The following is a 15,545-nucleotide window of genomic DNA, read 5'->3' as shown; positions in this document are numbered from 1 at the left end:
AGTGACAATTCTTAAGGTTACACGTCGATTTTCAGACTTTGGAACACATTTATATAAAAACTATGGGATTTAGCTACTTACCATTCAACCATGAGGGTCAGAGATGCAGTGTCACTGCATGGTCAAAAATGCAGAGTCGTGGCTAAAACACAGGCTCAGCCAATGGACTAAAACTCTTGTGTTTCGGTAGTGACATGAAAACTAGGGACATGATTTTTTGAGTATAGAAAATTGATTTAAAAATGAAACCCACAATAAATCTAAATATTCCAAGTTCTGTTTCAACCCAATCATAAAGATCTTTGAAATTAAATCATTGAAAAAAATCTAAAAAAATTGAAAAGTGTTATTTAAAGGCATTGAAATTTAGATGTCAGGGTTGGGGACAGCTACTTCCCAATAGAAAGTACCCTATAAATGATGATTTTGTATATATTTAGCTTATCACTATCTCATGTAATGCATTGGGTTTATATAGACCATAACATTTTCTAATTAAATATCTATGCCTAAATACCTAATTGTTTTGTAAATAGTTTTTATTGTTGAGGGACTGCATATTACACGAATTCGGTAGAATGGCCCGTATACGTGTGTCCGTGTGTGTGTGTGTGTAGGGAGGGACGGAGTTGGAGGTGTGTATGTACGTGTGTGAGTGGGGGGATGAGTGAGTGTGTGTGTGTGTGTGTGTGTGTGTGTGTGTGTGTGTGTGTGTGTGTGCATGCATGTGTGTGTGGAGGCATGAATGAGTTTGCGTGTGTGTGTGTGTGTTTATGTGCATGGCACGTTCGTGTGTTTGAAAGTTAGTATGACCTTGTAGCTTGTTTTGTGTATATGAATGTTAGCTGCTTTATGCCTTTGTGTACATGAAATGTTAGCTTTTATTTGTGAATAAGTGTGCGCTATGTGTTTCTGTGAGAGCCAGGGTACCGGTATGTACTGTGTGTTATTTCCATCTCTAATTCCCCTTTCCCTCCCCTAAATCCAATGGCTAAAACCAAGTGATAAGGGAACAGAGATGGTCAACACAGACAGTCTGCACTCAGACTCATGGAGACCTGCTGTTTGTGTGTGTGTTTGTGTGTGTGTGTGTGTGTGTGTGTGTGTGTGTGCGTGTGCGTGTGTGTGTGATTTGTTGTGTGGCTCTGTAGAGTAGCCTGGCTTGCTGCCAGCCCCCATTTGTTTCTCTAATTCCACGCTTAAATTCTACAGAAATAGCTGAGATGAAATGGGAGATATTTCAGTCAGTACCTTAAAGACACATAACATAATAACTCTCCTTAACACCCAAGGGTTGAGGATCGTGCATATAGTCAGCGCTTACCTTTTTTTCTGGGATTTAAATCCCTTATGGTGGTTTTATTTGAAGCTAAAACCTGTCCAGAGCCTAGATAGAGAGAAAAACAGAGGAAACAGAGAAACACAGTGCTGGATCTGTGTCTAAGTAGAGGAAGTTGCTCTGATTTATTTGACTAAGTCAGTAGTTCCGCCTAACAACCCCAAACATTGTTACCTAATCTCTGTTTTAGTTATCAGCCTATTCTGGGAATTAGACTGTTGAATGCGGAAGCTATCTCTACCTGACCTGTGAATGGACTCTTATCAGCCCAAGTTTTCTTCCCTTAGTGCCCAGTGTAATGTAGTGGAATCAAAAATACCTTTAATGTGGGAGAACCAAAGTCTCAGTAGATTTGACAGATGGCATTTTAACATTTGACTACAGATAAAATATATAGTGTAAAGCTATATAAACAAAATTAATGCAACAGAAGTATGACATTTATTTAACTTTTCCAATTTGTCTTTGTATGGCCCAGTAAGGAGATTCTGCAGGAATACTTTGACCTGACCACTCTGCTTCATGAGGAAGTGGTGTCAGTTCACACGGAGATGACCAACGCCCTGAACGCCATCCACCCCCAGAGGGAGTACGACAGTTTCATCCAGCAGAACAGGTACTGTAAGACTGAACATGCAAAAAACATCATCGTAATAAAATACATCACACGAAGAGAAAGCTGTAGCTCTCCCTTTCCTGCCCTGATAGAACTCTGAGCTCACTGAAAATGCATGAAGGCACACCCAGCACACCTCCCAAAAACATGCTAAAACAACATTGCAGCGAGCACACGGGTAATAACCAGGGGCGGACTGAGGGGAAAAAGTGGCCCGGGAGTTCAGACCAGCCCACTTAATACTCTGCGCGTTGCCCACTGAATGCATTGCACGTATCGTCCAGTCAGTTGCCTGTTTGGAAAAATACCCCTACACTTAACATTATTTTGGATGATTACAAAGAAATTACATCACATACACTACCGTTCAAAAGTTTGGGGTCACCCAGACAATTTCATGTTTTCCGAGAAAACTCACACTTGTATGTATCAAATGAGTTGCAAAATGAATAGAAAATATAGTCAAGACATTGACAAGGTTGGAAATGATGATTTTTATTTGAAATATTAATTTTGTTCTTCAAACTTTGCTTTTGTCAAAAAAGGCTCCATTTGCAGCAATTACAACATTAGAGACCTTTGGCATTCTAGCTGTTTATTTGTTGACGTAATCTGTAGAAATTTCACCCCAAGCTTCCTGAAGCACCTCCCACAAGTTGGATTGGCTTGATGGGCACTTCTTGCGTACCATGCGGCCAAGCTGCTCCCACAACAGCTCAATGGGGTTGAGATCTGGTGACTGCGTTGGCCACTCCATTACAGACAGCATACAAGCTGCCTGCTTCTTCCCTATATAGTTCTTGCATAATTTGGAGGTGCGCTTTGCGTCATTGTTCTGTTGTAAGGGGAAATTGGCTCCAATCAAGCGCTGTCCACAGGATATGGCATGGAGTTGCAAAATGGAGTGATGGCCTTCCCTATTTAAAATCCTTTTAACCTTGTACAAATCTCCCACTTTACCAGCACCAAAGCAGCCCCAGACCATCACATTACCTCCACAATGCTTGACAGACAGCGTCAGGCACTCATCCAGCATCTTTTCACCTGTTCTGCATCTAATAACTGTTCTTCTGTATGATCCAAACACCTCAAACTTTACATTCGTCCAGAACACTTTTTTTCCAATCTTCCTCTGTCCAATGTCTGTGTTCTTTTGCCCATATCAATCTTTTCTTTTTATTGGCCAGTCTCAGATATAGCTTTTTCTTTCAGTTCAGTTCAGTTTCTTCGCAATTTCTCACATGGAATAGCCTTCATTTCTAAGAACAAGAATAGACTGGTGAGTTTCACATGAAAGTTATCTTTTTTGAGCCATTTTGAGAGTATAACCAAACCCACAAATGTGATGCTCCAGATACTCAACTAGCTCAAATGAAGGCCAGTTTCATAGCTTCTCTCACCCGCAAAACAGTTTTCAGCTGTGCTAACATAAGTGCACAAGGGTTTTCAAGGGTTTTCTAGTCATCCATGAGTCTTCTAAGGGTTCAAATACACATATGCGTTTAAAAACGGGACGCGAGCAAATGCATTGATTCCTATGGTACGGCGCGCTTTGCGCGTGCGCCCCTTCTCCACCACGCGTTGCGTCTTTGTAGCGTTTTTTAGGTGCGCTTAAAAGTTGAACTATTCTCAACTTTCCAGCGAAAGGTAGGGAAGCGCACCGCTCATCAATGTCACAATCGGCCCAGGCAGCCAATCAGATCAAGCAACAGGCGGGCTTAACTACTTTATCACTTATTTCCTGTTTTGATGCTGGAAGATGTGGTATGATTAAGCAATTTAGCACGAGTGGGAGTGGGATTATCCATTACCTGCCCCACTTCCACGAGTATTGCTTTTACAAAACAATTCTACAGTCAAATTAACATTTAAACACGAAAAATGGTTCCATTTTCAACGTCAGAATTTTGAATGAACGGTTTTCATCAATGCGCTTTCATCGCGGGATGATTATTATTAGTTTTGAAAAGTCTGTTTTGCCCTCCGCACTTTGCCAAGGCGTTACTGAAGCGTTTGTGCCTGAAAAAAGACACGTATGTGTATTTGAACCCTAAGGCGATTAGCAAACACAATGTACCATTAGAACACCAGAGTGATAGTTGCTGGAAATGGGCCTCTATACACCTATGTAGATATTTCATTAAAAACCAGATATTTCCACCTAGAATAGTCATTTACCACATTAACAATGTATAGAGTGTATTTCCGATTCATTTAATGTCATCTTCTTTGAAAAAAACTGTGCTTCTCTTTGAAAAATAAGGACATTTCTAAGTGACTCCAAACTTTTGAACGGTAGTGTATGTATTTTTTAATAACATTTGGATCCACCACTTTGACTGGATCGACACATGGAATAAAATGATACTGTCTATTGTAACACTCCGAAGTGTATCAATTTGTTGTAAGCTGATTAACTCATACAGCAATACCCTTTTGTCCACTAGATGGTAGCACACAACAGAAATATTTCCCCTCTACCTACATAGCTAGAGTAGCTAGTTACAGGTGGAAAGCTATGAAAGAAAGTTGCATCCAGCCTTCATAAGCAAACATGATGTGGCTCAACATTAAAATATCCCACTTTTTCATTATCCACATGTCTCAAAAGTTGTATGATTTAACATAGCTTAACAGGACACATGCTTTGTCCATTAACAACATACAGAAGGTGGCAACATATAAGTCAAAACCAACAATATTTATTGACTGATCTTGAAAGTATTGGCTTACAAAAGCTAAATAAGTCATCAAATACAAAATAACTCAGACTGTAAGTGCAAGGAGCGAACATTCACACTGTAAAGCCTATGAAAAGTGACAGTGGTAGCCTATATAGGAATACAGACCGCGTTAGCCACTTCACAGCCTGCTAGCCACGTTTGCCTGACAGTTGCCCGAGTGACAGTTGGCTGATTCGACAATGACATTCAGAGATAGATCAGTCGGTCTAGTGGTAGAATCTGACAGAAAATAAAACTCCTTTTCCCGTAGGCATTGCGTTGACCTTATGGACAAGCCGCCCCTGGTATGAACTATATTGTAGAAATGAACAGTACAGAACCTACGATGGGGTTTGAACATCAGTGGTATCAGTAAAGTCGCATGCTGGGTGTGTGTGCCTGTAGGGGTGTTAAAGGTGTCTGCGAGCGAGTGATGTGAAAGTGTTGAGTAGGCTAGAGTGATTAACATTTATTTTTTTGTGATCAAATGTTTTTTATTTTTTATAACAATGAATTCATACAGGAAGAGCAAAAAAGCAAAACATACATATTAAATGTAAATAAGTCCATATAAGTGGCCAGAAAATCAAGGAGACAAGAAAATAAAAACAACATAATAAAAATACACATACACCAATATATGATTAACATTTATTAACGCCTAAAACAAAGTTAGACTGACGGAAAACATTAGATGAGTAAAGAGGCACTTCAGAACACTTTCGAAAAATATGCACCATGAGTGTGAATACAGATCGCGAGTGTAGTATAAAATTCAGTCAGTGATTTTATCGCAATGATTATTAGAGTCAATTAAATGTCTTCTATGTAGTATGGACTAATGTCGCTGCTGACGATGACTAGGGAAGGGGCCGGTCAGAGACCGATGTGGGCCGGTATTTTGGACCGTTCCAACCCCATCAGCCCACCGGGGATTCTCCCGGTATCCCCGATGGCCAGTCCGTCCCTGGTAATAACACACAGACTGATACTAGCATCTGGAGAAGAGAAAGCTGTAGTTCTCCCTTTCGTGCGCTGATAGGACTCTGTGCTCACTGAAAATGCATGAAGGTTTTTGAAGGGCAACAGGCACATATACAAGGCCCTGTGTGGACACAGACAGAGTTGAGTGCTGCTGGCGCCAAGATTGACTATCAGTCTTAGATCTGTCAAGATCAGTCCCAACCTTCCAGCTGATAGGGTAGACGAGAATGATAGCTGACTGCACAGTAGCCTACAGTTAAGAACAGCATGTTCACAATGTTTTTATTTTTTTCCATCATGTAAAATAAATATTTCATTTCATAAATATTTTAATTCCTAGGCTTACAGTTTTTTTTTTTTTTTTTTTTTCAAGATATGGCTGTTTTGCAAACAATGGTTCAGTTGCAAACACTATTCCCCCTCACAAGGTCATACAGCATTGTCATATTGTTGCAACACTGAGGCAAAGAGTAGTGGTAGCAACGGCCAGTATAAGGCATATGTATGTTTGACTTGAAAGAATGGTCAGTGGCTTTCGATGAAAGAATATTCTAACACCAAATGAGCTTAGTGTCTTCTGCCTTCCACTGATGGGGTTTTAATTGCACCAACATTCTATTACCCTTTCTGCCCCTTACTCTTCCTATCAAAGAGCCAACTGCGGTTGTTATCGTTTCATTAATCAAATGCGGTAGTTCTGCATCAGGGGCACTTCCCAAATACAAACAAGCTTTGCTGGAAGCTTTATTTTCTGTCAGCATACACACACACACACAAACACACACACACACACATAGAAACACACTGGCACATGGACAGGAGCTAATGAATATTAAGGAAATGAGCCTGTGGAGGCTGTGGGAACATTTGAAATCTAACTGTGGTTTTCTAAAGCTAACTGACTCAGTCCATGCAGAACTAATTCTAGGACACATTTCATAGCACCCTGTTGGCAGGTGGTTAAAGGACACTGAAACAGCACGGTACATTAGGGACGTCATGATTAGGACTTTTTAATTAGCGGCACATTATGGGATATGTGCTGTAAATAAAAATGGATAGTTTTTGTTTTTTTAACCTTTGTAGCTGAGTGTAGATTTTGTGTGCGTGCGTGTTTGAGTGTGCACACACACGCATGCTTCTGAGTGTGCATGTGTGTGAGTGTATGTGTGTGTGTGTGTGTGTGTGTGTGTGTGTGTGCGCGCGTGTGTGGTGTGTGGGTACATGCGTGCGTGTGTGTGTGTGTGCACTCACGTTCATGTGTGAATGTGTGTTTGTGTTCCTAGGTCAGTAGCAGAGGTCCCAGTGTGGCTGGAGTTTGACTGCAGTGTTCTGGAGGAAGCAGAGAAACTTCAGGCTGAGGAGCTGGTGCTCAATGACCTCACTGTAGAGGGTCTCCAGCACCGGTAAGACAATATAGTGGATGTGTCTATGTTCAGTAGATTGTGTCTGCAAAGATGCTCAAACATATACAGTATGTCTCTATTTACAGTACTTTCAGTTTCCCTTCAATCCTCCCACCGTCATTCTACATCTCTGTTCTCATTCACCCCTGGCCACACTGGTTTTGTGGGATTCTATTTGTGTCACCATACTGGTAACATGACCAGAGCCTTGAAAATAGAGTGCTGATGGATGTAGATACGTTTCTCAGGCCATCTTTTTCTAATGGCAGGTTTGATTTCAATCGCTCAAAATTCAGCAGCATTTTTAAGAAAGATAAAGATCACTCTACTGCAGCAGTGCTGCTTTTAACAGGCAGAGCAGAATGGGCGATTTTGCATGCGCCCTAGAAGTTGTGTACGTCGCAGTTGCGAGAGATAGAGTTGAGGTCCTTTGCCAGTTTGGCCCAGTGATAGGATGAAAGCAGCTGAGGCCAATGCACAGAGCGCTTGTCCCCCGGAGTTCGACAGCCGTATGAGGCTCCCTCTGCTTGCTCAATGGTGACTCAGATCCACCAGGCAAGACAAACACATACACCTATGGACACCAAATATGGACCCGGGGCATGACAAACACATACACTTATGGACCCGAATGATGACGAATGATAGTGGTGACTGTGTCGTTTTCTTTAACGACTGCTCCAGTAGTAGGTGCCTTTCCTTTTATTTGCTCCTGGACTAAAGTTCACTTCAAGAGCTCTTCCCATTGTCAGGACACACAGTACACAATCCAACTTCCTTATTCATATTTCCATTTAGTAGCTCAACGAGGTCAATGACAGTGTGTGATTACTGTCAGCGACAGTAGGAACGTTGTGTCATCAGTAATTCAGTCCAGGAGCGCAATCTCTCTAGCTGAAGGATTCCATTATTCTTCCACTGCCTGATTCGTTATGGCCATGCTCACATTTGTGCATTGTTAGGTATGCAAAGCTAGACAAAAAGAGAGAGAATTGGACTGGGAGGACATGGTACCATCATTCATTGAACTGCATTTGAATGAGCACAGTGTTCATCTCCCCACTAATATTGCCTGAAACTGAGATGCTACTCTCTCATTATCCCTAATAACTGAAGCATAAAATTCTCAATTTCATTGTGATCGATTTCAGAAATCGCTGATTGACCCCAAAGTAATGTTCCCAGCTGTCCTTAGTAATGAGGCAATCATCATAGAGCAATGTTTCACTTTAATAATGCAATCATAATGCATCATCAGACCTTCTAATTATCGACTTCCTTTCTCCTGCAAAATTCTGCATATCGGTCCATTGTTGATGTCGGCTTCAGGTGGATGTAATGCAGGCAGAATGAATACTGGGACAGCCTGGGAATAGAAAATATTTGGCTTATTTTCCTATAGGCCTTTAGGAATACCTACAATCCCACATTACATGTGCAGTCTGTGTTAGTAATCATTTAACCAAGGATTATATAGATTGCATACATAACCTCGTTATTTAGTTCCTAGGGAGCGCATGAAGGTACTGCAAAATGAACCATCACAGTATCACGGCGCTTCCTTGATTTTTTTAATCACCAAGTGTATTTGTACAGAGAGCTCCATACCTACCAGTCTTATACGCTAGGTTTCGGCACAGATTTACATTCTTAAACGGATCTGGTCTTGGCCAGATGTCATCCGTGCTGGAGGCTGTTACTGTAATCACCAGCTTGTTGTCGTCCTCCTTCTTCTCGCTGTGCAGGCTGACTACGGTGGAGGACGAGCTGCTGAGTCTGACGGCTACGCTGGGGAACCAGCAGGCTACTGTGACCCAGCTGGAGCTGGACCTGCAGTCGGAGGAGGATGGCCTGGCACCCAGTGGGCACAGGTGAGCCCCAAGCCACCTACACTATGGGTGTTTGCTTGCATGAAGACTATATCTCTGTCTTAACATCCTTTTTGTCGGCCCTCCTAACATCTGCATCATTGAATAAGGTTATCTCTCTCTCTCTCTCTTTCTCTCACTCATTTTCTCTCTCTTTTTATCTGTGAGGTAGACAAGCATTTGAAGTTGAGAGCTTGATAGAAAGATGGCCGTTGAGTGGATCTATTACAAAATGTGTTTTAACAGTCCATATAACTCTGGAGGAATATTTGGTCTTGTTGTCAATAGGCCTCCAAAGCTCTGCAAGCGATATAGAAATAACACTCTTAGGGCCTCATTTACTAACAGGATTGCGCCCATTTCAGGCGTAAAATAGCGGGTAAAGACATTAAACCATATTTACAAAGGCAGCGCACTTGAGTAAAATTGCAGATTACCGCTGCTGGGAGGGTATAAGGGAAAGTGGGTTTTCGTCGCAAAGAGATGGGAGGAGATGCATAAAGTGCGCCTAATTATGTAAGGGATAATGTATTGTCCGTCGGTCATTCTCCAAAAATAATTCCCGACGGGGCGAACAACACCCCGACGCGCAGCGGAGGGTGTTGTTTCATCCTGAAGGGAATTATTTTTGGAGAATGACCGACGGACAATACTTTTTAATGATTTAGTTGCCGTTTCATGAGTCCCGTTTAGAAATAAATAGTTCTTCAAGCAAATAGAACTTTGAAGTTTCAGGCGTTGCATAGCAACCCTTTACTTGCTGACTTCAAATTACCATGAGTCTGTTACGTTAAAATGACTGGACTTCTTGCGGAATGATATGAAAGAGGTGAATTAGAAGCACAAAACCCGTTGCCAATGACAGCGGTCATTATCTTTTCGCAGCGGTATGTTAGCAGGAATTAATGTAGGGTATGACTTAGGGATGGCCAATACAAATCAACGGTACTTTTTGGAACATTCTGAAGATCCGTATAATAAGTATAAGTAACGAAACAAGAGGTGTTTCAGCATTACATATCAGCTGCTAAATGAAAACGACGTGCCTGCGAGAAATTAAAAAATACGAACATCAGAATTGAGGCGTTGATGGCGCATCAAGGTTCTTGTTTGATAAATACGATGCAAAATACTGTGCGCTATATGTGGTTTGGCAAAGGGGCTGATTGCGCTGCAGTCGCAATGTTAGTAAATGAGGCCCTTAGTGAGTGAGGTTTCAGCTCCTAATGACCTGTCCATTAGCAAATGAGGGCTATTCATATGATAATGACACGGTAATTCAGTGATTGCTATTGGGTCATGACGTGGCAAGAAAACATGTGGGGGGTACAGGGCCACAAAGACATTCCCAGGCCATGACGTAATGGCCATTGACTTTGACCCAGGTGTCCCAGGTGTGTTTACACCTAACTCATCAATATTCATTGTGTTGGGACAATGGTTTTGGAGAAGTAAAGGTTACTCTGAAGTTACTAATATTTAGTAGTGAAACCACACAGACGTTCTGATTGCTAAAATCACCTATGTATAGCTAACACCTATGTTTAGATGGTTCAGAGTTCAAAAGTCTTAGTCGGAAACACCTCTGAAAGTAGGTTTTTGTAAGGGTATGTTCACATTTGATTTAAATAAAATGAACTGCATTCCTACTACTCTCATGTTATTATCGCTGAGGTCTTCTAGATTCTAGAATCTGGAATATAATCATATATGCCACTTTTGCATCAATGTTTTGCATAAACATCCAGGCATGTCCGGCTCCCTAAAATAGTCTAACAGGCCTTGGTCTCCCAAGTTTTAATGTGTGACCGCGTATGAATCTCACTAGTTCTCACATCTAAAAGTTCTTCTTTTGCTCTCTCTCTCTCTCTCTTTCTCTCCCCCCCCCCCCTCTCTCTCTCTCTCTGTCTATTAAGGCATTCCTCTAGAGAGCTCTCCCGCATGCCCAAAGAGTATCTAATCTCTGTCCATCTCTATCTTTCTTTCGCACTCTCTTTCTCTGGCACAAACCGTTTCCCTATTTTTCGTGTCCTGCTGCAGGACTGATTAGGTTGACGGTGGTGGGGGTGTATGTAGTCAGAATGAGAAGTGATGTAGAGTGGCCTGTGCTCATTTGTCTTGGTTTATGTGGCTGTCCGAAGCCATTAGTAGTTACAGCTGATTTATAGGGAGTTAATACGCTGTATAATTAATAAGAAGCCTCTCTGGTGGATGTCAGACGAGTATTACTCTGATTTTAGTGGGTTCCATCTTTAAAGTGTGTGTGTGTGTGTGTCTGTGTGGTAGTGTGTGACTGTGTGTGAGTTTGTGTGTGTGTTTCCTTGGTTTGGGAGCTGTATAAGCCCTTAAGTCCGCTTTGATCAGTGTCAAACAAGTAGCATGTTGACACAAATTGCGTATTAATCGTGCACAACATGTCAGAACATCATAGGCGTCCTCAGAGGCTGATGAGGTGTTCTGATTAGCCCCGCTCCCCTGTTAGAGCTCGTTAATGCTGCCTGCAGCACATCAGAGGCAACTTGGTCTGTGAAGTTCAATATTTAATGGAAAAACAAACGATGATCTTGTGGAAGAGTTATGGGAACTTTGGTGAACTTGTGTGGGGTTGTTGTGGGGTGATGTTTGGTGTTGGTGTACATGTGGAAGGGGTTTTGGGGAGTTGGAGGATCGTTGTTTTTGTGCATGGTGGGTTTCCACAGGATCTATAAGTGCTGTATTCTGCGTGTGTATGTCTGAAGATGTCTTTAAATTAAATGTTTGTTTCTGCATGCATGCTTGTACACATACGTGTGTGTGTGTGTGTGTGTGTGTGTGTGTGTGTGTGTGTGTGTGTGTGTGTGTGTGTGTGTGCCTACAGGATTTATCAGTTCAGTAAGCGTAATGCTCTGGAGGACGGCCGACAGCAGGTGATGGTCTCCATGGTGACGCGGGCGCGGCTAGAGGCTCAGAGGCTTCTACTCTCCGAGAAGCTGCAGAAGTTGGGCTCCCAGGAGCCGCCGCACTTCGACCTGGGCGATGACCGTCGCTCCATCACCTCCTCCACCTCCAGTGTGAGCGACCCACTGCACACACACACATGCACACACACAGAGACACACATACACACACACACACACACACACACACACACACACACACACACACACAGACAAGTACCTACACTAGATACTAGATACTTGCAGACTCTGTAGGTGCAGACACTAGACACCTGCCGACTCTGGAGGTGCAGACTGTGGAGGTGCAGACACTAGACACCTGCCGACTCTGGAGGTGCAGACTGTGGAGGTGCAGACACTAGACACCTGCAGACTGTGGAGGTGCATATACTAGACACCTGCAGACTGTGGAGGTGCAGACTGTGGAGGTGCATATACTAGACACCTGCAGACTGTGGAGGTGCAGACACTAGACACCTGCAGACTGTGGAGGTGCAGACACTAGACACCTGCAGACTGTGGATGTGCATATACTAGACACCTGCAGACTGTGGAGGTGCAGACACTAGACACCTGCAGACTGTGGAGGTGCAGACACTAGACACCTGCAGACTGTGGAGGTGCAGACTGTGGAGGTGCAGATACTAGACACCTGCAGACTGTGGAGGTGCAGACTGTGGAGGTGCAGACACTAGACACCTGCAGACTGTGGAGGTGCAGACACTAGACACCTGCAGACTGTGGAGGTGCAGACACTAGACACCTGCAGACTGTGGAGGTGCAGACTGTGGAGGTGCAGATACTAGACACCTGCAGACTGTGGATGTGCAGACTGTGGAGGTGCATATACTAGACACCTGCAGACTGAGGAGGTGCAGACACTAGACACCTGCAGACTGTGGAGGTGCAGACACTAGACACCTGCAGACTGTGGATGTGCAGACTGTGGAGGTGCATATACTAGACACCTGCAGACTGAGGAGGTGCAGACACTAGACACCTGCAGACTGTGGATGTGCAGACTGTGGAGGTGCATATACTAGACACCTGCAGACTGTGGAGGTGCAGACACTAGACACCTGCAGACTTTGGATGTGCAGACACTAGACACCTGCAGACTGAGGAGGTGCAGACACTAGACACCTGCAGACTGTGGAGGTGCAGACTGTGGAGGTGCAGACTGTGGAGGTGCAGACACTAGACACCTGCAGACTGTGGAGGTGCAGACACTAGTCACCTGCAGACTGTGGAGGTGCAGACTGTGGAGGTGCAGACACTAGACACCTGCAGACTGTGGAGGTGCAGACACTAGTCACCTGCAGACTGTGGAGGTGCAGACACTAGACACCTGCCGACTCTGGAGGTGCAGACTGTGGAGGTGCAGATACTAGACACCTGCAGACTGTGGAGGTGCAGACTGTGGAGGTGCAGACACTAGACACCTGCAGACTGTGGAGGTGCAGACACTAGACACCTGCAGACTGTGGAGGTGCAGACTGTGGAGGTGCAGACACTAGACACCTGCAGACTGTGGAGGTGCAGACTGTGGAGGTGCAGACACTAGACACCTGCAGACTGTGGAGGTGCAGACACTAGACACCTGCAGACTGTGGAGGTGCAGACACTAGACACCTGCAGACTGTGGAGGTGCAGACTGTGGAGGTGCAGACTGTGGAGGTGCAGACACTAGACACCTGCAGACTGTGGAGGTGCAGACACTAGACACCTGCAGACTGTGGAGGTGCAGACACTAGACACCTGCAGACTGAGGAGGTGCAGACACTAGGTACTTGCAAAAATGAAGTTCTACACAGCTACTGAAGTGGTCTAAATCCTTTCTGGGTCAAGAAGAGAAACGTCTATAGGATGTCAGTTCTGCCCTCAAGCTCAGTCTGCATCCACTTTCAATTTCACCTCACAGTCTCCATGAAGGCACTTTATAATCAGTATAAGGGAAGGTGTGTGTGTGTGAAACTATGAGGTTTAATAATGATGACATTCAGTTTATGCAATACATGCGCAACTCAGAGGAAATTGTTGGCTAATTAATGATTATGCTGTACAACCTCCATTCTGCACTGTCATTCTGCGTTCCATAATACCGATAGCTTAATTAGTCAATGCCTTAAAGTTGTTGAGAATGGTTGGATAATTAGGCTAAGTTCTGGGAAGTGGTTGTTTACAGAAAAGGGTCAAAAGACTCGGAAGTTCTAATCATCTAGATCCACACTTTTTGACAGTATTTAATGGCCCATCACCTTACATATTGAGCTCAACATTGATTGGATAAGCTCTGTATATGACTCAGAGGATCTGAAGTGCTGCCTGTGGTTGTTGCTGTTGTTGATATTATAAGTTCTTGTTAATAAATGTACCAACAGAGTTTTTCCGGAACGACACTCTAAGCTTTTAGCGCTTTTGAACTTGATTGGTAATTAGACTTATACCCACACCCTGTCCTAGTGCTGGCTGTCCTGCGTCTCCTCCTGTTGGAAGAAGAACTAAGGGCCGGATTTACTAACAGGATTGCGCCCATTTCAGGCGTAAAATAGCGGTCGTAAACATAAAACGGTATTTACAAAGGAGGCGCATTTCAGTAGAGGCGCATTTTTACGCTTTGTGGGTGTGAAGCGCAACAAGATGGGAGGGTATAAGAAACCTGGGCGTGAAGAGCAAATATATGGGAGGAGAGAAGTTAAGTGCGCCTAATGATGTATTGCATGGTATTTACTAAAACTGCCTGGCGAGTGCACGTCTCTAATTTGCGGACTAATTCTCCGCCTCATAAAAGCACGTCTTAACCAGGAAGCGTATTTCCATTGAGTCTGAAAACGTTGATATGGCAGCAGTTATAAGAGCAAGGCGAAGAAAGAAGACAGAGACAGTGCACAGAAAGAATTTTTTCAACTCGTATAACACTTTTTCAGTTAAGCGAATCACAAATCATTAGGCGGTACAGGTTAACCAGCCACGCAATACTTCAATTACTGGACCAGATCAGAGACGACATCGAACCCTCCACCCGGCGATCACATTCCATTCCATCAGTTGTTAAACTCCTGGCAACATTTGCAAATATTGGCCTCCGGATAATTCCAAACAGTTATAGCATCTGCAGTTGGTATATCTCAGCCTTCACCCAAATATTCACCCAGGTACTCGACGCATTGCTACGGCGCACTGGTCAATATACATTTCTAAAACTGATTGTTCAAATCCTTGATTGTGATTGGCTAAAAGCCGTTGTAAAATCCAGCATTACCTTACAATTTGACCTCATAACATTCTATGATAACATTCCATATTACTGCTCAGCGTATTCATATAGCGCATTTCATACACAGTCTTCCATCTGGCTGTTGCGTTGCTTCAAGGGTTGCGTGGAAACGATTTATTTAGGAACTATATTTTTTAGTGGCGGAAGAATAACGGTTTATCATTCAAATATTGTTTCTTAAATTGAATTGTTTTTATTTATGAAACCAAATCTAATATTTGTAGTAACAGTTTTAGAAAAGCAATAAGCCCCGCGAGTCTGTGGTTTGCGCTGATTTGAGAACAGGTAAGGGGGTTTTAGGCACTTCGCGTCGTGCCTAAAACCACTCCCCTTACCTGTTCTAAAATCAGCGCAAACAACGGCCTCTTGGGGCTTATTGCTTAATTCCCCACTACG

General features: G+C 43.4%; 1 protein-coding gene across 1 annotated transcript in view; it reads left to right on the top strand.

Annotated features, from left to right (window-relative positions):
* The window catches only part of fes (FES proto-oncogene, tyrosine kinase), a gene marked incomplete at both ends in the record, with an annotated part of 43,373 nt that overhangs the window by 4,883 nt on the left and 22,945 nt on the right, over positions 1-15,545 (top strand). The window contains 4 exons of the mRNA XM_080843488.1: positions 1,818-1,955; positions 6,949-7,068; positions 8,814-8,939; positions 11,794-11,986. Coding sequence (XP_080699614.1) covers positions 1,818-1,955; positions 6,949-7,068; positions 8,814-8,939; positions 11,794-11,986 — 577 coding nt within the window. The remainder of the gene's footprint in view (positions 1-1,817; positions 1,956-6,948; positions 7,069-8,813; positions 8,940-11,793; positions 11,987-15,545) is intronic.

Source organism: Sprattus sprattus (genome assembly GCF_963457725.1).
Source record: "Sprattus sprattus genome assembly, chromosome: 8".
Classification (NCBI taxonomy): Eukaryota; Metazoa; Chordata; class Actinopteri; order Clupeiformes; family Clupeidae; genus Sprattus; species Sprattus sprattus.
The sequence above is the reverse complement of the archived record's forward strand: the minus strand, read 5'-3'. Positions and strand labels throughout refer to the sequence as shown.